We start from the raw sequence: 21593 nt of genomic DNA on the forward strand, positions 1-21593 counted from the left end.
GGAGAAATGACAAGATAATTGGACAGATCCGGATGTAATTTTAAAAATCCAGGCAAATATTCAAAGAAAAATGTGAATAAGTGGTGGAACTAACTTTAAAAGCATTTAAATATTTGAGACCTGAAAAGATAATTCTTTTGAAATTAAAGACACTATTATCACATCTCAGCATCTGACAGATCAGGCAACAGTTTCCTGTTCAACTTGACCTGAGCAGAAGAATGAATCAATAAATAAAATAAAATCCCATTTATGTTCACTGTTTTACACATAAATATTGATCATTTTGTGTTGTTTTAACCTACAAAAATGGACCAAGGTTTGGCCCAGGCTAAGGAGATGGCTAAAACAACAATTTCACTGGCTAATTTTATTTTGCACAGAACTGTGCTCACATGCATGCTTCAGTCTCAGTTATTTAAACAGAAGCTCATCTGTCTCATGCATCACAATCATCAGTCTCAAGCTGCTCTCCACATTTATCGTATCCGTGTGAATGGTACGCTTGAAACTGAAACTTTTTTTTTTTTTTTTTGTACTTCTTGTGGACTGAGAAATTGTTCTTTCTTGAGTGTGAACATAAAGCACAGTTCAGGTACCATTTTCATTGGAAATCTTATGAAACTTTGTAGTGGAAATGGGCCCCTTAATCTCAGTCTTCTTGTGTGAAATACCCAAAAATGTCACTGCTGTTACTTAAATCTGTCCATTTATATCAGCTGTGCCATTGCAGAAACACACAGACACACTGCAAGAAACAAAGACAAAACGCAGCTTTACCGACACATCTCAGTTTTCAATGAACTGATTTAAAGGTTTGGTTGTGAATAGGACAGAGGATCCACATGTGCAGTAGACATCTGGAATTGATACAACTGCCTGATAAATGAACTTCCAGGTCTATTCTATTGTACTTTATTCTACTCTAGGTCTCACTGCTCGCTCTGGGCTCTTCGGGTGCGAGTCTGACTTTCACTGTGGTTGCAGTGTAACAGTAGGTGAGACGTGATCGTAGTGAAGGATTAATGCTCCGAGGTTTTGTTAACCATCATGTTTCCAACATATGTTTGAGTGAAAAGCAAAACCCCGAGTCAGTATCCAAACATAGTAATTTTTTTTTTTCCCATAAAATTAAAAAGCGAAATGCGAACTACGGCTATGATTTTTTAAATGTATTTCATGGCAGCCGAAGGATGGAGATGCCTCCTCAGACATTAACTAAACCACAGCGTCTCGCAAAATCTCTATTTTCTGTAACATCTGACTGCTCAAAAAAAATATAAAAAAATCAACCTTGGGAACATTTCATCTCAAGAAAGGAAAACTTTGCAGGTATTTTCTGTGTGACCCAGCATGCTATGCAGTCACTTTCCAATGCCTTCACACTGAAGGACTCGTTTCCACCTGGGATGCCAGGTGGAGCCAATTAATTAACTAATTAACAAAAGTGCTAATTAAGTGGAGCATTATTTGGGGGCTGTGGGATCTCATTTTTGATTACAAATCAAGAGCTACAGTCGATGTGGGAAACTTGGCTTTCAACTTTATTAAGACAGAAGTCACTAAAATGTGCAAATTTACAAACTTAAAGAAATAGAAATATATTATTTCTTGTTGGTTTTTTCCTATTTTGCTGTTATTGTTGAGTTCTTCTAAAGTCTCCTGCATTCTCTTTCTTTACAACAGTTATCTGCATGTCCTCCCTCACTGCATCAACAAACTTTGACAGATCGATTGATCGATCGACAGACTGACCGGCTCCAACCCACAGGTTACCAGTCCATCACAGGGCAAATACAGCGAGACAAACAATCTCATTCACACCAGTGGGAAATTTAGCGTAAACACTTTATGACACAGTTAAATACACAGTAATGGTGAAAAATGTGCCTGCAGGGCCTCATCGTCCAGTGAACCCTCCAGAGTGCTGCTCATTGACAGGCGGAGCCTCAGACCACGCTGCCAGCCTCGGTCCTGGAAGGGGACCAGCTCCACCACCTGAGCTTCTCAGATGCTCTCTATTAGACTAAATGGAATGAAGTGTGAACAAACCAAAGAAAATATTTTGTGTTTTTGACATACTTGATCAGTGTGTCTTTGGCATTCAGCATTAACAGTTATTTGGGGTTTCTTTTGTTACAATCATACAATAAAGCTTATAAACAGCTTTTATATATCAAACTTAGGGATGTGTGTGGGAGGAGGTATGGTATTATCAGAAAAGTGTATCTAATTTAGTAGATAAATCATGTCTAATATCGTAATATCGTCTATATATAAAACTATTATAAACAAACAAGATCTTTCAGACACGTTTCACAACTTCTATCCCATGCCAGATACATGCTGCGACCCAACAAGGAACCCAAAAGACTTTGTTTCCACATTTCATACCTTCAAGCATCACACTTCAATCAGGTTTTTTGGGCTCAAACTCTGTGGAAAAATCACTTGAAACAGTTTTTAAGGAAAATTATTTCTATTTATATATTTTGTAACTGCTTTGTTAGTTTTTCACTGGCTGTTATTCTTTGATCCTCAATTTTCATTTTCATTACAGTAAATGTTCATTGATGGGGGAGGATTTCATATACGTAAGCCCGATTGGGCTTCTCCACCCTCCTGCATAGTCTGGTTTTATTTCATGCAATTTTGTCTTATTTTGTCTGTAGAAAACCAACCTGGCTTGCTTCGGGACACAAGTCTGAGTTGGAATACCGATTTGGGTACAGCTCAAGTCATTTCTCCTTGGAAATCTGATATAATATGGCCATATATTCTGGTTCTGCTCTATTTGTTCTCATTTTTCTGAAAACTAAACATGTCACCTGCCATGTTTGGGGCTCAGTTCAGTGAAATCCTTACCGCAGCTGAGCTGCTGTTCACGGAGGCTGCGGAACTCCAGGCCATGCAGGCGGTTGGGGAAAACGCAGAGCGTGTCGTTGCCGATCCTCACGGAGCGGCGCCGGGCCCAGAGGAGCAGCCACTTGAGCTGGCAGTCACAGAACAGAGTGTCGGTGCTGAAGTGCCTGGTGAGAAAACCAGTTCACAGTCACAACCCGCGCATGTGTGTCAATGTGTGTGTGTGTTTGCCACTTCAGTCAACCAACGGGCGCCAGTCACAACAGAAAATTTGGACACGTCACAACAGCAGAGGCAGGTGTAGCTGATAGAATTAATGACGGTTTCATCGCGTTTGTGTTGTGGCAGTTCCAGGGCGCAGGTACTGTGCAAGCTGACTGGCTGGCAGGGCCGCGTCGCCCACTCGCATGGAACAAAGCCGTGGTTAAAGTCATTAGTGACACCTGCGCTTTTCCTACTGTATCCAGCCAAAATAAGTGGTGCGAAAGCTGCCAAATAATACTCCACTTTTTCCACCACTGTTGCGCAGTAAAAAAACTGAAGAATTTAAAATAACTACACTGAACCACATCCAGAAAAGTTGGAGCGTTGTGTAAAATGTAGTTAACGACAAGGTCCAATCCAGTTCATCTCTGTGCATCTGCGTGCATGTGTGTAGTTTCAATGTTTATTGTGTCTTTTTCCATTGTGTTTTACTGCCATTGTTACTTCTTGTCTTGAAAAACAGACAACTTTCATTCACAAGGTCAAGCTCTTGTTTTCGAATTGGAGCGGCGTATTTGTGTTCGATCAATCCACTATTGGAATTCTAGATTATCTGGTTTTGAGCTCTGTATTGAACTGCACAATTCAATAGTGTGAGTCACTTTCGAGGGCTCAGAGGCTCAGCACTGAGCCATTGTTTGTGAGCACAGATAAACTCTACCTTTTACAAGTAGTAGAGTATTTTTGCCGATCCCTCAGCTCCGCATTAAAATACATGATTCAACTGTGCAAGAGCTCAGGGACATTTACAAAATCACTGTCTACGTACACAGTATCTGAAAAAGAAATACATCAACATGATGCAGAAATGCCACCGTGGGACTGAAGACAGTGCATTCAACAGACATGTGACCTGTGGATGCATGGATTCAAATTGAGAATCTTTCTGGCATTCAAAAAGTCCATTCCGTCTAATTTTCTTTTCTTTTTTTTGAGTTTGAAACTATGTAGGGTGGGGTTACATTAGTGCACATGTCAAAACTGAAATGCAAGTGGAGAAAGAACCCATTAAAACTGAACACTGTGCCTTGTTTTTTGTTTTGGTTTGGTTTCATATGCTGCCATGCCATGCCACATCTTTTTTTTTTTTTTTTCTTTAGATGAAGCCAAACCCACATTCTGCACACATAACAGCATTGGTCCATATTAAAAGAATCCAACTGCCTACAAAGTAGAAAATGTCACCCAATTAAATATTAAAAAAAAAAAAAAAAACATTTGGCACATGAGAAACAATCAGATATGAGTATGACTATAATGTGTTCAACTTACAGCACTTTGAGGGCCACGAGGTGCGTGAAGAGTCCCGTGGTCAGAGTGGAGAAGATGTTACCAGACAAATTTCTGTTTGTAGAGAGAGGAACCGACACAGACACACAAATACAAGTCACTTATCACACAGAATTTGCTAGAACAATTCTCCGTCCTATCGATTTGCTGACAACAAAGAGCCAACTAATGGTTTAAATTCCGTGATAACTCACAATTTTGAGAGGTTTCCCAGATCAGAAAACATTTCAGGGGCGAGACAGCCAATCCTGTTGTTGGACAGATCCCTATAAAGGAGATAAAGAAAAGCGTTGTCCAGTTGGTGCAACTATTTTCACTGATATTGAGACAGAACAAGTGAGAACAGGAATCAATGGCAAAGAAAACACGTGTCTGTGTTGTCACACACGCTTAAATGGAGAACTTACACAGCTGCGACGGCTGGCTATCGATGTTATCTATTCACCTTCCTGGAACATACGTGCTGACCTTTTGCAACCTTTAAATCGTCGCATAACTAACCACTCCTGGCAAACACACACAGGCAAACGCATGCGAGTGCGGCGGGCTTCCACATGTGAGCGGCCGAGCGCTGCGGCGTCCGTGGCTCTGTGCCCTCACACTCTGTAATTAAAGAGCTGCTTTGCAGGAGCAGCTGTGGGAAAATAAGCAGAGCCCTCGAATAATCACCAGTTAGGGAGCACTTAAATTAGCACTCTGCTGCTCCCCGAGCCTCGTGCACACGCGCCCTGAATCAGCACGGCGGGCTCGCCGGTTGCGGCCGTGCCAGTCCGGATCCCACTAACTATCACGCTGCAGTCATGTCACTCACTCTCTCCTTGACCCTAAATGTAGAAAGCCACCATGAGAGCTATCGCTCCAAACTTCACTCAAGAGAAAAGATCAGAAAACAAGAGCTAGTTCACCTATGGTTGACCTCTCAGGCCGTTTTGGGAAACTTTAACAAATTAGTACAGTCATCATATTATTAACCAGGTTGCAAAGAAGAGAGTTTGTTGAAAGCAGTTTTAGTTTGTTTCTATTTAACTAACTATTACGTTATTTTTATTGGTTTTCCTAATCGGTAACTGTTTGAAAACATTCAGGAAAGGTGAATATTCACATCATGCTAACTAACTAAATGATTAAGTATGATAATGGATGTGTGGTAGGGCTGAAAGACTGTAAAACACAGCGATGCAGCACGTGCACTACAGTTATAGTGAATCAGTTTTCTGCACATGCATGACTCCTGGTTCATTTTCTTCTGGGTCTTGGTTATTGCTGAGTCACCCATAAAAGTAATTCCACTTCCTCATCTGTTCAAGTGAACGTGAGCGTACTGACCACTGTTCATGCTTGTAGCGGACTGTTCACCCACATGCAGTGTGTGTGGTTTCATTACAAAAACGACCAACAGCACCAACATGCAGGGCAATGCCAGCATTCTAATTACATCTTTTTCAGTGTTTTTTCAAATGTGCAACTGTAGCTCCTGAGTAAAATTGATGTTTTAGTATAATAGGATCTTGGTTTGACCAACTCAGAGGATAATAGTATCCAACCACCAATCGGCCTTTTATAATTAAGGAACCAGGACGTTAAAGACAAGCCCAGTTTACAATAGGAGAAAAGCAGAAGACACTCTGGCCAGGTTGCCATCCCATCATACGTCAAACACAAATCACACACTCATTCTCAATTACTTTATTTTGTCAGCCTAATAGTGTGTAGATCCTTGTTTTGCTTCCAAATAAATCCTGACCCATCCTACACTCTGAAGGCCTGTGAAGGTGTGTGGAGCATCTCCCACCGTGAAGATCCTTTAAGTCCAAGCATTTGCACTCTGGTGACCCAAAGGGATCAAATGCGTCAGTGAGCCTTGGCCACCGATAAAACGTAGCCGGCTCACCGCTTTTCCTTCATTTAGCCACGTCTGATAAACCCTGACCACTGCGGACCAGCCAACAACACCCTGAAGAGCTGTACTGGTGGAGACGCTCCGTCCCAGCCACCGAGCTATTCCCAAATGGTCAAACTCACTGAAATCATCCCTTTTCTGATCACGTAATAAGTGTGATTCACTCAGTCCGTGGCCATAAAGCTGTGGCTGATCGGTACTGGTGATCTTTTTCTGCACTATGTCTGTACTTTAACCAGCAATGTCACCACAGGATCATTAACTTTACAGCCTATAATCACAGTGGAGTTTGAGGATTTGGATTTTCTAAGCGTGTCAAGCTAATGTGAGGGGAGCCATTGCTTCAAACAGCACATTGTGCCAGGAGTTAGCTTTGCTAGGTAAAGACAGTTGAAAAATGTCTTAAAAAGGTAACGTGAGTGCTTTCGCCTCATTTGAGTCTACCCTTCAGTGTGCACTCAAAAACACTCGTTGTCTCGGAAGCCTGAGGACTTTTCCCACTTGTCCCCCGGAGAAGGCTTATGACAAGGCTTCATCATACTTACAGTCTCCTCAGAGCTAGCAGACCACGGAAGGCCCCGGGCTCCACTGTACTTATCAAATTATTCTTCAGGTCCCTGGGGAGGAGAGAGAGAGCGGAAGTCAGAGATCACATCTGTCTATCCATCTATCATTGCATTTAACTATCTCTGCATCGACCTGTTGATTCATCCAGTCTTTAACACAGTTCTTCTGTCCCACCATCACTGATGTTTACATCGAGCCATTATCCATATAACTTGTTATAATTGTCCATCCATCAATTCATGCACTGATATCCATGTATCCTTCCCTCCTTCTTCCTGCCTACCTATCATTATCAGTGTGCATCCATTGATCTCTTCAGAAATTTGCCCCAAGTGTTTGGGTAGGAATTACTTCTGAAGCAAACACTGTGACTTCGACCCCATTCACATGATGCTTCATGAAAAAATGCCTCGCTTTTGCCTTTTCATTTTAGAGATCTGAAAACAATGCTCATTCACACAGAAGCTGCAGAAACACTGAAAATGATTTGGTTTGCACGCCTGGCCACAGGCTGATGTTGTTGGTTATCTTTGTAATGAAACAACACACACATGCACGCAGAGAACTATAAACATTAAAGACGAGTACCCAGACATTTGTGTGGACAGAAGACCAAGTAGGATTTATTGTTCCAGTGACTCTCAGCTCTAAAACTACCAATTCCCAGTAGACTATGGACTGGGAGTCATGAAACTCTGGAGACCAACACTGTTGTTATTGTCCATCTACTCGCCCATGTGTAGAAGTACCATTTACCACAGGTGTGGTGTGTATGTGCAGTAGCAGCGTTTTCACTCGTCTATAAGGCGACGGAGTCTGAGCATTTTCAAAAAGTTGCATTTTCAAAGTCGAGAAGCACCGCTGTCCTGTAAACACATACCCAACACACAATGAAAGCTTTTCATTTTTCCTTGAAATCTCTGTTGTGTAAACGGGCCCCACACACACCAGTAGCATCCTGTGTACCTTGATTACTTCACTCACTGCGTTAGGATGTTTATAACATTCAGTCCAAATCACAGTACAATGAGGCAGGAATCAAAAGGCTGTTTTCAAGGTTTCAAGTAGAATCAAGAAACCAAGGGATTGAAATTAAGAGAACTCCAAATGCCATCTCAAGTATTTGTGTGATCAAATAACAATGTCCTTAATCCCTATATTTATCCCATCAGGAAATGCCTCTGTGAGTTCACTTGCACCTGTTAGCCGGACGGCACATTTCCTGCATGCTTGAGACCCAGACCACATCCAGCCAACAGGCCAAAAGCACACATGTTGTGGTTCCAGCCCAGGCACTCCTTGTCCACACCCCCCCCCCCCCCCCCCCACCCCCCCCACCCCCACCCCCACCCCGCCTAACCCCAAAAACCTCTGACCATACTAAAAATGGATCGCAGAAAAATCTCTTCGCTGCTTTTCCCTTCAGGCCAAGGAAAACTTCCTGAAATTGTGTCCCTGGTTTCCTTTAGCTGTGTATGTCCAATGTGATGAGAATAATAATAAGAAGCGTAGTGCCTTTTTTCCCCCCCAAATATGAGAGACAATGTGGTCCGACTCAGCCAAAGACTTTTCTTTCCTCTTTATTTTCCATTTAAATTAAAAGACACACAGGGCAGATTGGGGCCAGCCAAAGGCAACAACACATAAGTAACAAGACTATCAAAGCCGGAGCCATCATCCCAATGTGAAAATAAACATAATGCTCAAAATCATTTTACACAACACTGAGGGACAGCTCTGTGGCAAAATGCCTTTTTTTACTTAATGACAACCAAAGAAAAATGAATTTTCTTACTGGGTTACATTTTTTTTGGAAGCCATCCAGCAGTGTTTGCTCTAGAGATTAAAAGGCATGGAAATGTACCGGCTCCAAAGTCTGTGCTGTGGATGTGTTCCAGGAAAGAATGTTAATTCGGTCAATGTAAAGCATTAGTTACCCGTACAGCAAACGAGACATCGTTAGCAGCAGAAAAATTACTCTCATCAAAGGTTAATGATCTGTGCATTGTTGTTTAGTCCATGGCAAAATTGCACACTAACACACACACACACACGCAGGTACATACACCAGTCATTAGACCAGACTCAAGTAAGATCAAAAACATGCACACCATGTGGATTGCCTTCTGGGTTTTAAAAAACACAGTATTTCAAATATTGAATATCTGAAGTTAATGCTGTCAGTATTTCAATAAAATTGAGGCTGCAGTTCGTGAAGCATCCTCTCATCGTTCAACAATGTGAAAGCAAACAAATTGAAAAGATAGATGTCAGTCTAACGGAAGTCAGTTTTGGGCTTTGATTATTATTAAGACAGAAAGAAAAACAGTTCCCAGCAGTTCAGTGTCTCGTGGTTCAGGTCTGAGCCTAGAACCATGCCACTATAACACATGGATTCTTCTGCTATGCAGTCATGATGTTGCAGCTTTGCTCTGGATTTCTAACAGCAAACAAGACATTCCAAACAAAAACTGAATTTGGTTTTAATAGCTTCAAAAGCTGCTTGCATTGTTTTCAATGAATGGTTCTTGTACACAGGAGAATGTCACATACTGAATGATCATTGGAGAATCCAGGCTGAAATCACATCAGTCAGAAAAAACAGAAACAAAACAGACAAACTTTTCTTATAAAGAAAAGCTGACTTTAATTTAAAGCTGCTTGCATGTATAATAAATTGCGTGTCCTTCATGTTTACGTCTTTTTATACTTACGTATTCATTCAATTAACACAAACCATTCGTGAAAGATTTCAATCCTTGTCCAGTTTCTATCACTCATGTCTCTATTTTTTTGAACTGCCTGGTGATCATATACGACTTTATACATTCCAACATTTGATGCTTTATTTGCAGATAAATGATCGTTCAAACTTTATCCGGTATAGGTGCCGTATACTCCTTTACACCCCGAATCCCCAGTGAGACTTTCATCAATCACACCGTGAGGTCCAGCACATTTTAGGAAGAGGACTGAGGTTGCTTTCCCCTGGCGGTTCCAGTCAGGTCGGCCAGCGGCTAGCTCTCATCTCTGCTCTCATCCCATCCGCCTTTGATCATGTACAATAACGCTACAAAAGAGCGGGGGTAGGCTGCAGGTCAAAGGGTCACCCGCCGTGCCTTGCAGCACCTCCTTTCATCGCAGGCCCTCCCCTCAGCTCGCCGCTGAGTCTGCTGACGGTTGAAAACATCCCACCTCATCGACTGCCTGCCTTCGCAGAGGGGGCACAGGTCAGCGCTCACTGAATCTGCGCACAGCAAATATGCTACTGTGTGACGGCTGGAATCCCATTCAAACAAGCAACCTGTTGATTTACAGCTCTGATGCTTTTATCCATCTGAATTCCCTGTGGTTGTTACCATATATCACCATCATAACAATCCCATAAAGAATAATTGTTCCGTCACTATGCCGTGGTCTCGGTTCTTCAGATTGTGCCAACTGTACTTGTGTTTATTTCCGCGGCTTCCTGCATGTGTTTGTAGAGGGTCAAGAAGATAAAAGATAAAAAAAAACAGACACCCCTATTTTATTTTTATTTCATTTTGTTTCAAGATCAGTTATTTTTCATTCACAGTAATCTCAGTAAACACTGCAATCTCACATCCAGCCGCTAGGAGGCGCTTGGCGCTGGTGGTATGGAGTAGAGCAGGCCGCAGAGGAAGAATAAACCTTCCTATATGGAGTTACATCAGCTCAACGTGCGTGTTCTGTCTTCTTCTCCGCCACAGGTTGGTATAAAGTTCATTGACATTAATATAAACGCAGATATCGATGGCTGAAAATGTTATCTAGTGAGGAGATCACATACGGTAGAAGTCGAGGTGATCTATAAAGAGATTTGTGAGGGAAAGCAGCAGAGAAGTGTCTGCTAATCTATGCTAATGCTAGCGGAGCTGGAAAACATGGCGGTTGCATGTGTAATCTGAAGAGAAACGGCTGAGATTGTCAAATGTTATTTACTTCACATCTTTGGGAAACTGTTCTTACACTATGATATTGCTAATGTAAACTGTGTGGTGGATACCAGGTTAGAAATATCATATTGGAGATGAGAGTAAAGATGAGAGAGATTTTATGTTAAAAGCACTATTAGGGGGAAATGCATTGGTCAGCTTGTATCAAATGTGTTGTATGTGATAATCAAAATGTATATATGAAATAAATAGTCAAAGTTCATTGTAGTTGATTAAGTGAAATGATTTGTGTATATAAGAGAAACAAGTTCATGATCTTTGTTATATTGATAAAATGATTCTTCTTCAGATATGTTCAGTTATTGGAATGTGACAATTCAGATTGTTAAGAAAAAGATGTGATGATTAGTATAAAAGAAATGGGATTTAAGATGATGTCTTAATTGATTCGACACCTGATTTCTGTGAGAATAAACCTTCCTATATGGAGTTACATCAGCTCAACGTGCGTGTTCTGTCTTCTTCTCCGCCACAGCACGTTGGGACAACCATATCTATACTGCTGCCTTCTGAACACATTATCAGACGGGCAACAAATTTGGGGGCTCGTCCGGGATTATCACCTCCTGCCGGACTGGTGTTAATCAAGAAGAACCGTGGGTTCCTGATTCCCTGTTTGTCTTGAGCCAACGACCAAGCGACAGACTTCAGGTGTCCAAAGATGACTGCCCTGCATGATCTACAATGGGAGATCCAGCAACAGCTTCGCCAGCTGATCAGCACTGCCAGCAGGGACCTGCTCTACACGCTTGCAGCATCACTCCAAGATGAGGTACATGAGGATTTGCCAGACGACTCGACTGAAGTGGATCTTTTTGACTTCATTGTTGACTTCATGAGAAGTAAACAACTGAGAAGCCTGGAGGATCAGGGTATGTCTCGTCTACTCATGCTTCGTGACCGCATTGATGAACTGCAATCACCCCAGGACGCAGATGGACCAGACCAGTCTTCTAAAGAAGAGGCTGCGGCATCGGTGACAGAGACTGAGTCTGAGGTAGTAACATCTGCAGTGAATGTTCAACAATCAGGGGTTGCAGATCAAGTACCTGGGTTGATAAGACTAAGTGATGTTGCTGCATTGTTACCACGTAGAGAATTTAAAATCCAAGGTGGTCAAATTTCAGATTCTGGTTCTGAGTTAAGCTTTAACAACTTGTCTAAACAGATCGATGAAGGACTGACTGAAGGGTTTTCTGAGGCTGAGGTGATGAGAACAGTTCTAAAGATAATTAAGCCTGGTAACTTTAAAGATATGCTCATTACCAAAGATGGCCTGACAGTAACTGAACTGAAGCGTTTCCTGAGAGCACATCTTCGTGATAAGAGCAGTACTGAATTATTTCAGGAGTTGAGTAATGCAAAACAGTTTGACAAAGAAAACCCGCAGCAGTTTATGTACAGACTTATGGGGTTAAAACAGCGTGTGATGTTTGCGTCTAAACAAAGTTCTGGGTTTCAATATGACAGCAAACTGGTGCAGGGAGTGTTTCTCCATTCACTTTACCAGGGGATGAATGAAAAATGTTCATACATCCGACGAGACCTTAAGCCTCACATTGCAGACATAAATGTCACTGATGACTTTATCTTGGAAGTCATAACAAGATCTTTGAGTGAGGACACAGAGAGACAGATGAGGTTAGGCCATACACACAAACAAAAGATGGTCAGTGTCAGTGCAGTACACCAAGAGAAGGACAAACAGAATGCAGATCAGATGCAGACAGAAGTTCAAGCCAATCGCACTGCAATACAAGAGCTGACATTACAAGTGTCATCTTTGACTAAGAGTATCGAGAAAGTTCTCTCACCTGCAGTGAACACAGCAGCCGCAAACACACATTCCATGTCACCACACCCAAAACAGTCAGCCAAGCCAGAAGCAAGGGGAAAGTGTCACCAATGTGTCTCCCAAGGAGCTGAAACCTGCACGCACTGTTTCCGGTGTGGAAAAGAGGGACACAGAGCCATTGGTTGCATCCAGAAGTCGGGAAACCGGATGAGGTCACTGGGGAGGGACCACCAGTGACCAGACTTCATGTGGAGTCCCTCATCTCTGAAAAGTTGCACTCCAAAGAGAAAACTCCATCTTCCACCAAGTCCTTCAAACAACACAATGTGCCGAAAGGAAAGCGTGTTGCACAGCTGATTGGTGGTCGGTGCATGATAACTTGCTGCCTTAATGGGGTAAAACTTCCAATGCTGTTAGACAGTGGGGCACAGGTTAGCATAGTGGAGAAATCTTGGGTGCAGAAAGCTTTGCCAGATGTGAGCATTCAACCACTGGAGAGCTTGCTGCCAAACCATCCACTCAAAATCACAGCAGCCAATGGAACAGAAGTACCATTTGATGGGTGGATTGAGGTTCTGCTTGAGATCACAAGTGACCAGCATGGTTCCGTTGCCCTCTGTGTTCCAATGCTGGTAAGCAAAGAGAGAGTGAGCAGCCCATTGCTAGGCTTTAATGTGATTCAAGAGATCATTAAAGAAAGCAGTCACCAAACAGATGCTCTCAGCTTAGTGGAATTACTGGCAGAAGTCTTAAAAATCCAGAAAAACAATGTCGAAACTCTTGTTTCTGTCATTCAAACAGCGCCATCTCAGGAAGAGCCAGAAAGACCAGGAGTAAGAGTAAGGAAGAAAGGGCTTACTGTTCCCAGCAACAACATTTGCCAGGTGAAATGTCACATCAGAGCACTTCCTGGAGGAGGAATAATGCTGTTCGAGCCAGACATCGACTGTAGATTACCAGAGGGATTAGAGTTGTTCCCTGCGCTTGTTGATGTGCCTGTTGGAGCTTCCAAAATCGTGAGAATACCAATACAAAATTCAACAAGGCGAGACATCTACTTACCTCCAAAGACAGTCCTGGGTTCCCTTGAAGAGATCACAGACAGCAAACCTGTAACTATTCAGTCACCTCCTCAGAAACCTCCAAATTCCAGCGATGATTCTCTCCTGTGCACTGCCAATGTGAACCCAAAGGATGATGGATACAAGAATGCAAAGGAAATTCAAAAAACAGAGAAATGGCACCCAAACGTCTCCCTCGATCATCTATCCGAACATGAACAGAATGAGGTGAGACAACTGCTCTATGAAGAATCAGATGTGTTTGCTCGTGAGGAAGGCGACATCGGATGCATTCCTGACTTGCAGCTAAAGATCAACACAACAGACAACTCACCTGTTCAGAAAAATTACAACTCCATTCCACGACCACTGTATAAAGAAGTAAAAGAATACATTCAAAATCTCTTAGACAGAGGATGGATATGTAAATCAGTATCTTCTCATTCTTCGCCAGTGGTGTGCGTGCGAAAAAAAGACAACAGCCTGCGACTGTGTGTTGACTTTCGTGAGCTCAACCGCAAAACCATACCTGATCGCCATCCACTGCCACGGATCCAGGATCTATTGGACAGTTTGGGAGGTAATTCATGGTTCTCCATTTTAGATCAAGGTAGTGCATATCATCAAGGTTTCGTGAGCACAGAGTCAAGACACTTAACAGCATTTAGCACACCCTGGGGGCTCTATGAATGGGTAAGAATACCCTTTGGACTGACTAACGCACCAGCTGCATTCCAGAGGTGCATGGAGGGAGTATTAGAAGGCATCAGGGATGAGTGCTGTGTGCCATATTTGGATGATGTCCTTTGTTATTCCAAAACTTTTGATGACCACATGAACCATCTCCGTCAAGTATTCTGTCAGATGCGACAACATGGCATCAAGCTTCGTCCTGCCAAATGTGAACTTTTCAAAAGACAAATCCGTTATCTTGGGCGGACAGTTTCAGAAGAAGGCATCCAAATTGACCCAAAAGATTTGGAAGCAGTGATGGCTCTGAAAGAAAGAAAACCCAGCACAGTTGGGGAGGTCCGGACATTACTTGGATTTCTAAGCTATTATCGGGCCTTTATCCAAGATTTCTCACGCTTAGCAAGACCGTTGTTTGAGCTGTTGCAGAAACCAGAAGAGACCAGTAACGCCACCAGGCCTCAGACCCAAAAAGGGAAAAGAAAAGAAAACAAAGCACAGCTTCCCTCCCGTACACCTGTTACGTGGACTGCTGAGCATCAAAGCGTGTTATCCAGGTTAGTCGAGATGTTAACAAATCCTCCTATCCTGGCTTACCCAGATTTTGATCTTCCCTTTCTGCTTCACACCGATGCTTCAAACGAAGGTCTCGGTGCTGTATTATATCAGAAGCAAAACAACAAACTGCGTGTCATTGGGTACGGGTCCAGGACATTAACACCAGCCGAGAAAAACTATCATCTACACTCAGGCAAACTTGAATTCCTGGCACTAAAATGGGCCATCTGTGACAAGTTCCGAGATTATCTGTATTATGCGCCAACCTTCACCGTTTATACAGATAACAACCCCCTAACTTACATCCTGAGTTCAGCACGGTTAAACGCCGTTGGTCACAGGTGGGTTGGGGAGTTAGCGGATTTTCATTTCGACATCAAGTATCGACCTGGGAAGAGAAATGCTGATGCTGATATGTTGTCCCGGTACCCAGTAAAACTCCCACAGCAGATAGGAGATTTCACAGAGGCAGTGTCATCAGAGTTTGTTTCTGCAGTGTGGCAAGGCAACAGAGTAGCGCACAACAATGATGTCCCTTGGGTGGCTGTATTGCAGCTTACCAGCGAAGATGCAGATGTCATACCATCAGAGACCATTTCCAGCATCACTCCAAACATCAGAACTGCTCAACAAAATGATCCAGCCATTAAAGAGATTGTGTCTTTGAAACTGAAAGGAGTGATCCCAACAGAAAAAGAAAAAAAGACAATGAGTAAATGGTCGAGAAGGCTCATGTATGAGTGGAACAAGTTAGTGGTGGAAAATGGAGTACTCTACCGTGAAACAGATCAAAACAAACAACTCGTTCTCCCTGAACAACTGAAAACAGTGGTGTTAAAGAGCTTACATAATGACATGGGGCATGTAGGTTCTGAAAAAGTTATCCATCTTTGCCGAGAACGATTTTATTGGCCATATATGCAGCAAGATATTGAAGAGTACATCACAAAAAAATGCTCTTGTATCAAACAGAAACACCCCAGCATTCCACAAAAAGCACCAATGGGATCTATCAAAACTAGTGCACCTTTTGAGTTGGTCTGCGTCGATTATTTACATCTGGAGCCAAGCAAAGGAGGGTATGAATATATCCTGGTGCTCATCGACCATTTTACACGCTTTGCACAGGCCTATCCAACAAAAAATAAATCAGGAAAGACAGCAGCCGAAAAGATCTTTCAGGACTTTATTCCCCGCTTTGGGTATCCAGAAAAGCTGCATCACGATCAAGGGCGGGAGTTTGAGAATAGTATGTTCCAGAGACTGCAACAACTTTCAGGAATTGCTCATTCTCGCACGACTCCTTATCACCCCCAGTGCAACCCAGTGGAACGCCTAAATCGCACGCTTCTCCAAATGCTACGGACATTACAAGAGGAAAAAAAGAGTGAATGGAAAGATCATCTGCCTCAGATTGTGCATGCGTACAACTGCACAAGGCACGATTCTACAGGATACTCTCCCTTCTTCCTTTTGTATGGCAGGGCTCCACGGCTGCCAGTTGACTTGCTCTTTGGCTGTAGGAGAGAGAGTGAAGCAAAGAACCACCAGTCATTTGTCCAAAAGTGGTTAGACAGGATGCGAGTCGCTTACCAAATAGCTGCTGACAACAGCCAAAAGTCCTCAGCTAAAGGCAAGAAACAATATGACAGACATGTCAGAGGTGTCACACTCCAGCCAGGTGACAGGGTGCTGGTCAAAAACCTCTCAGAGAGGGGAGGCCCAGGAAAGTTGCGTGCATACTGGGAAAAAGTATTGCATCGCGTGGTGGAGAGAATGGGAGATGGACCTGTTTATAAAGTGCAACCAGAGAGAGGTACCAAAACCATGCGAGTATTGCATCGAAATCTCTTGCTGCCAGTAAATGATCTACCTCTGGAGGAGGAACTACCTGCTACCAAAACGACAAAACAGAAGAGACCTCAACATCACAACAACAGGATGGATCAAACGGGGACAGACAGCTCTGATGAGGAGGAGCAGGAGTATACTTACCCTTATGACCTCCGGAGCAGAATTCCATGTTACAGACTTGCGAATCCTCAAAAACCACAAACTTCCATTTCAGAGCGAGCTCCTCAGCAACTTGAGGCAGTTGGCACAAATCAGAATTCTCAAAATCAGCCAAAGCTGCGCGCAACAGCCAGAGAATTCTGTCCTCAGGACAGACAAGAAGCTGAGGTGGAACCAAACAATGAGGCCACTGAGAGTGGACCAGGGCTGGTTGACACAGAAGTGGATCAAAGAGATGAAATGGATGGTGGAAACATCAGAGAAGGTGATCATATGAGAAGGTCACAGAGGAGAGCGATACCAACAACAAAGTTCACATACGATGTCCTTGGACAACCCTCATATCACCATTGGAATGCAAGTGTGAACCCCTTCTTACTTAGCCGAACCCTGCCAGGAACACACAGTTTCCCACCGCCTCCTTGTTCGGTCCATCCCCAGCCATATTACCCCAACTGCTACACTTTCATTCACTAAATACCACACAAAGAACAGTAGCAAATGTCAGGAGACATTTTTTTTTTAGTGGGGGAGAGTGTAGAGGGTCAAGAAGATAAAAGATAAAAAAAAACAGACACCCCTATTTTATTTTTATTTCATTTTGTTTCAAGATCAGTTATTTTTCATTCACAGTAATCTCAGTAAACACTGCAATCTCACATCCAGCCGCTAGGAGGCGCTTGGCGCTGGTGGTATGGAGTAGAGCAGGCCGCAGAGGAAGAATAAACCTTCCTATATGGAGTTACATCAGCTCAACGTGCGTGTTCTGTCTTCTTCTCCGCCACAGGTTGGTATAAAGTTCATTGACATTAATATAAACGCAGATATCGATGGCTGAAAATGTTATCTAGTGAGGAGATCACATACGGTAGAAGTCGAGGTGATCTATAAAGAGATTTGTGAGGGAAAGCAGCAGAGAAGTGTCTGCTAATCTATGCTAATGCTAGCGGAGCTGGAAAACATGGCGGTTGCATGTGTAATCTGAAGAGAAACGGCTGAGATTGTCAAATGTTATTTACTTCACATCTTTGGGAAACTGTTCTTACACTATGATATTGCTAATGTAAACTGTGTGGTGGATACCAGGTTAGAAATATCATATTGGAGATGAGAGTAAAGATGAGAGAGATTTTATGTTAAAAGCACTATTAGGGGGAAATGCATTGGTCAGCTTGTATCAAATGTGTTGTATGTGATAATCAAAATGTATATATGAAATAAATAGTCAAAGTTCATTGTAGTTGATTAAGTGAAATGATTTGTGTATATAAGAGAAACAAGTTCATGATCTTTGTTATATTGATAAAATGATTCTTCTTCAGATATGTTCAGTTATTGGAATGTGACAATTCAGATTGTTAAGAAAAAGATGTGATGATTAGTATAAAAGAAATGGGATTTAAGATGATGTCTTAATTGATTCGACACCTGATTTCTGTGAGAATAAACCTTCCTATATGGAGTTACATCAGCTCAACGTGCGTGTTCTGTCTTCTTCTCCGCCACAGCACGTTGGGACAACCATATCTATACTGCTGCCTTCTGAACACATTATCAGACGGGCAACATGTTCACTTTTAAAGCCACATTAAACAAACTACAGCTTCACAGGCAGCGGCTTTTATAGCCGTCATCACTGAGTCAACGCGTCGTTGCAAATAAATGTCATAAATTGGAGCTGTGTGGCGTAAACTGTATCTGGACGGTTGGAGTCCGTTTCATATTCGATCAAGAGAGTGTCAAAAGTTCCAACAATCAGAGGAAGCTATTTAAAAGGGAGTGTTGCATCCTTTTCGGTGAATAATTATCCAGTGTGATCAGTAATACTCTCACACAACAATAGAATAAACTAAAGATTGACTGGCCAAGTAAATAATATCCCTTGAAATCACTGCTGTGGATGAAGCTTCGTTCTGTAACGTTTCGCTCTTGTTTGGAATGGACTCTGGACAAAACGTAATAATGCCCCCGGTTCTGTTTTTAACTTTTCCTGTGGCGGTGCAACCACACTGGATTTAGGAAGAGGCAGTGGCGGGTTCAAAAGGTCGCTCCCTCCGTTTCCCTCTTTTCCCTTCCCATATGCACGCACATAAACAGAGAGGCGGGCAGCTCGGAAGCTCCGGCTGTCACTTAAATCAGCGCTTCCCTACTGGTCTGGCCTTGGGACCCACAATTCTTCTCAGTCATTACAGTGAGTCACACATCAGTTAGTTTAACTCCCATTCAATTATTTCCATCCATCCATTCTCCTGGGTGCTTATCCTGTTGACGGTGGCAAAGAGCTGGAGCCAATCTCCAAGCGAGAGCACACCTGGACCGCTGCCAGCCCGGCACACGCGGGGACAGATAACCACCTCGGGGCAGTTAAGGCTTTCAGCTCGCTTTGCTTGCGAAAAGGTGGAATGCAGCAGGAAAACAAACAGCCCAGAGAATAATCGGGTCGACGCAGCTCTGGATGATAATTCAGAATCCTACTTTCATTCTATAACCGTCAACAAGGGACTTCGATATCTGTTATAATCAGTGGTGTAGTGGTCCCCAAAGGAGTGGGCATATGCTCAATTTTTGCTTCTAAAGCATCTCAGAAGTGGTTTTTTTTTTTTTTTTTTAAAGAAACAGTGTTTTTTTTAAATCCAGCCACAGTATTTGCTCATTGCCTATTACAACTACTTACTACATTTACTACGATCGGCTTCACGCATTTCAGAAATGGTTATTCTTCACCATTTAGAAGATAAAGTAGCCTGAGCATTTCCAACAAAGTTCCACCTTGAGAGCAATTTTCAAGAAGTTGCTTTTTCAATGGCTCCGAGCACCGCAATGGACCCTAGAAATACAACAAAAGGCGTTGCACTTTCACTAGAAATTATTCCCATGTAAGTGAGCCCTAACTGTTAGATGACAAGGGAATTATTTTTAAGAAAGACAAAAACAAAATTAAGTTTTTAAAAAAAATATGGCTAAATTTAGAATATCAGGACAGAGACATTTCAAAGATGAACATCTTGTCTGCAGGGTGAAGAAATGGCGAAGCGTCAGTCTGAAAACAACAGTGAATCCTTCAAAAAGAAGATGGGGCAGGGAGTTACAAAGTTCAGTTCAGTTCAAGTTTATTTGTCATATACATTAGGGTACAGGGTAGCATAAGCAATGAAAAATGGTTTGCCCTCGGCAGTAAGTGTAACCCCGTGATCCCACAGCACGCGTCTAGCTGCGGTGCGCCGCTGCGCGTTCACGTCCGTTTGTGTGTGTGCGCGTCAACGCCCACTGCACGCGTTCTCCTGCGCTCTGCTCCGTCACAGAGCTCCAAAAACATTGTGAAGCGCATGCGCGAGATGTTCAAGCCCCCGCGTTAACTCCATTACCCTTTCACAATAAAACAAGCACACAAACATACTGCATTAAGAGGACAAACATTACCACTACATGGAAAACAAACCATATGCTATTTTTTTCACTCCACAAATGTATTCAAATATCGAAATATGCACATTATCAGTTTTTTGGATATTTGTAATGAGCTTTATTTATGACAAAATGCATATATAAAACAATATTGTTACAAATAAATGTATCACTATATGACTAACCATATCTTGTAACCTGGCACAATATAAGTACTAAAGATTATGCAAAGATACTTCAGTGAACATCTCTGACAATGACCAAAAAGGTAAACGTTTCAAATTATTTAATTTTGAAAACACAGAAGTTGTTTCAGTTCTCTTTCCTGTTTGGAGCTATCCGAACAGCGGGGCTTGACGCGCTCGCGTGCGGCCGCGGCCAAAAGTAGGTGGGACGCGTATTCTTATCCTGGACGCTGCTGAGCGCGCCGCTCGCGTCAGTGACGCACGCGAGTGAACGCTGGATGTGGAACTGCTCCCGACCACTACAATGGCAACCTATTTGCTGCGTCCAGCGCGACGCAACGCTCCAAAAACGCGTGCTGTGGGATCCGGGGGTAAGACTTCATAGAAGCAGAGGACCAAACCAGAGTTGAGTTCATCTTTTACAGTGAAAAATCTGAGCAGCAAAGTTTGGAACGTTGAACGCTGAAGCAGCACCAGTCCACCAAACACCCCAAAGAGTTTATCCTCAGAGAAATTTTATTTCACATATCATATGTTATGAGGCTCCTGAACTGTTCAGGGAGTGTTGGGGGGGTCGTCTAAGTTTACAATAGTGAAAATTTGGTTCCCTCAATCAAAAGGTTGGGAACCAAAAATTCAGTCCATCGGAAGAATGTTGAGTTTTGCATAGTTTTGGGTTGTGTTGGTTGTTAATTTGACCACTGTTACTACATATTTTTTTCCAACCCCAGGTTCGGTTGACCATATTTTACTTTTTTATTCCAAAACAAACTCCTGGTTTTCACTGTTTATCAGAGGACGAGTATTTAAATTGACTGACATTTTGCACACAATGCCACAGTAATTTGTTGTATGCCACGTAATTCCCCAGAGGCGGCTTTGTGCAGCATTACTGCTGAAAGTGGGAAAAAAAAAATAAAGAATACAGTTGCAGATAACATACCCGAAACATAAGTCATAGCTCTGGAGTCTGCTTTTCAGAGGAACTGAAGATAAACGTACCCATTTTGCAGTTTGAAGTGTAGA

General features: G+C 42.6%; 1 protein-coding gene across 1 annotated transcript in view; it reads right to left on the bottom strand.

Annotated features, from left to right (window-relative positions):
- The window catches only part of LOC115399247 (adhesion G protein-coupled receptor A2-like), a 107359-nt gene that overhangs the window by 75605 nt on the left and 10161 nt on the right, over nucleotides 1-21593 (bottom strand). The window contains exons 2-5 of the mRNA XM_030106527.1: nucleotides 6862-6933; nucleotides 4611-4682; nucleotides 4399-4470; nucleotides 2866-3029 (exon numbers count right to left, since the gene is read on the bottom strand). Coding sequence (XP_029962387.1) covers nucleotides 2866-3029; nucleotides 4399-4470; nucleotides 4611-4642 — 268 coding nt within the window. The 5' untranslated portion in view covers nucleotides 4643-4682; nucleotides 6862-6933. The remainder of the gene's footprint in view (nucleotides 1-2865; nucleotides 3030-4398; nucleotides 4471-4610; nucleotides 4683-6861; nucleotides 6934-21593) is intronic.

This window comes from Salarias fasciatus, chromosome 13, assembly GCF_902148845.1.
Source record: "Salarias fasciatus chromosome 13, fSalaFa1.1, whole genome shotgun sequence".
NCBI lineage: Eukaryota > Metazoa > Chordata > Actinopteri > Blenniiformes > Blenniidae > Salarias > Salarias fasciatus.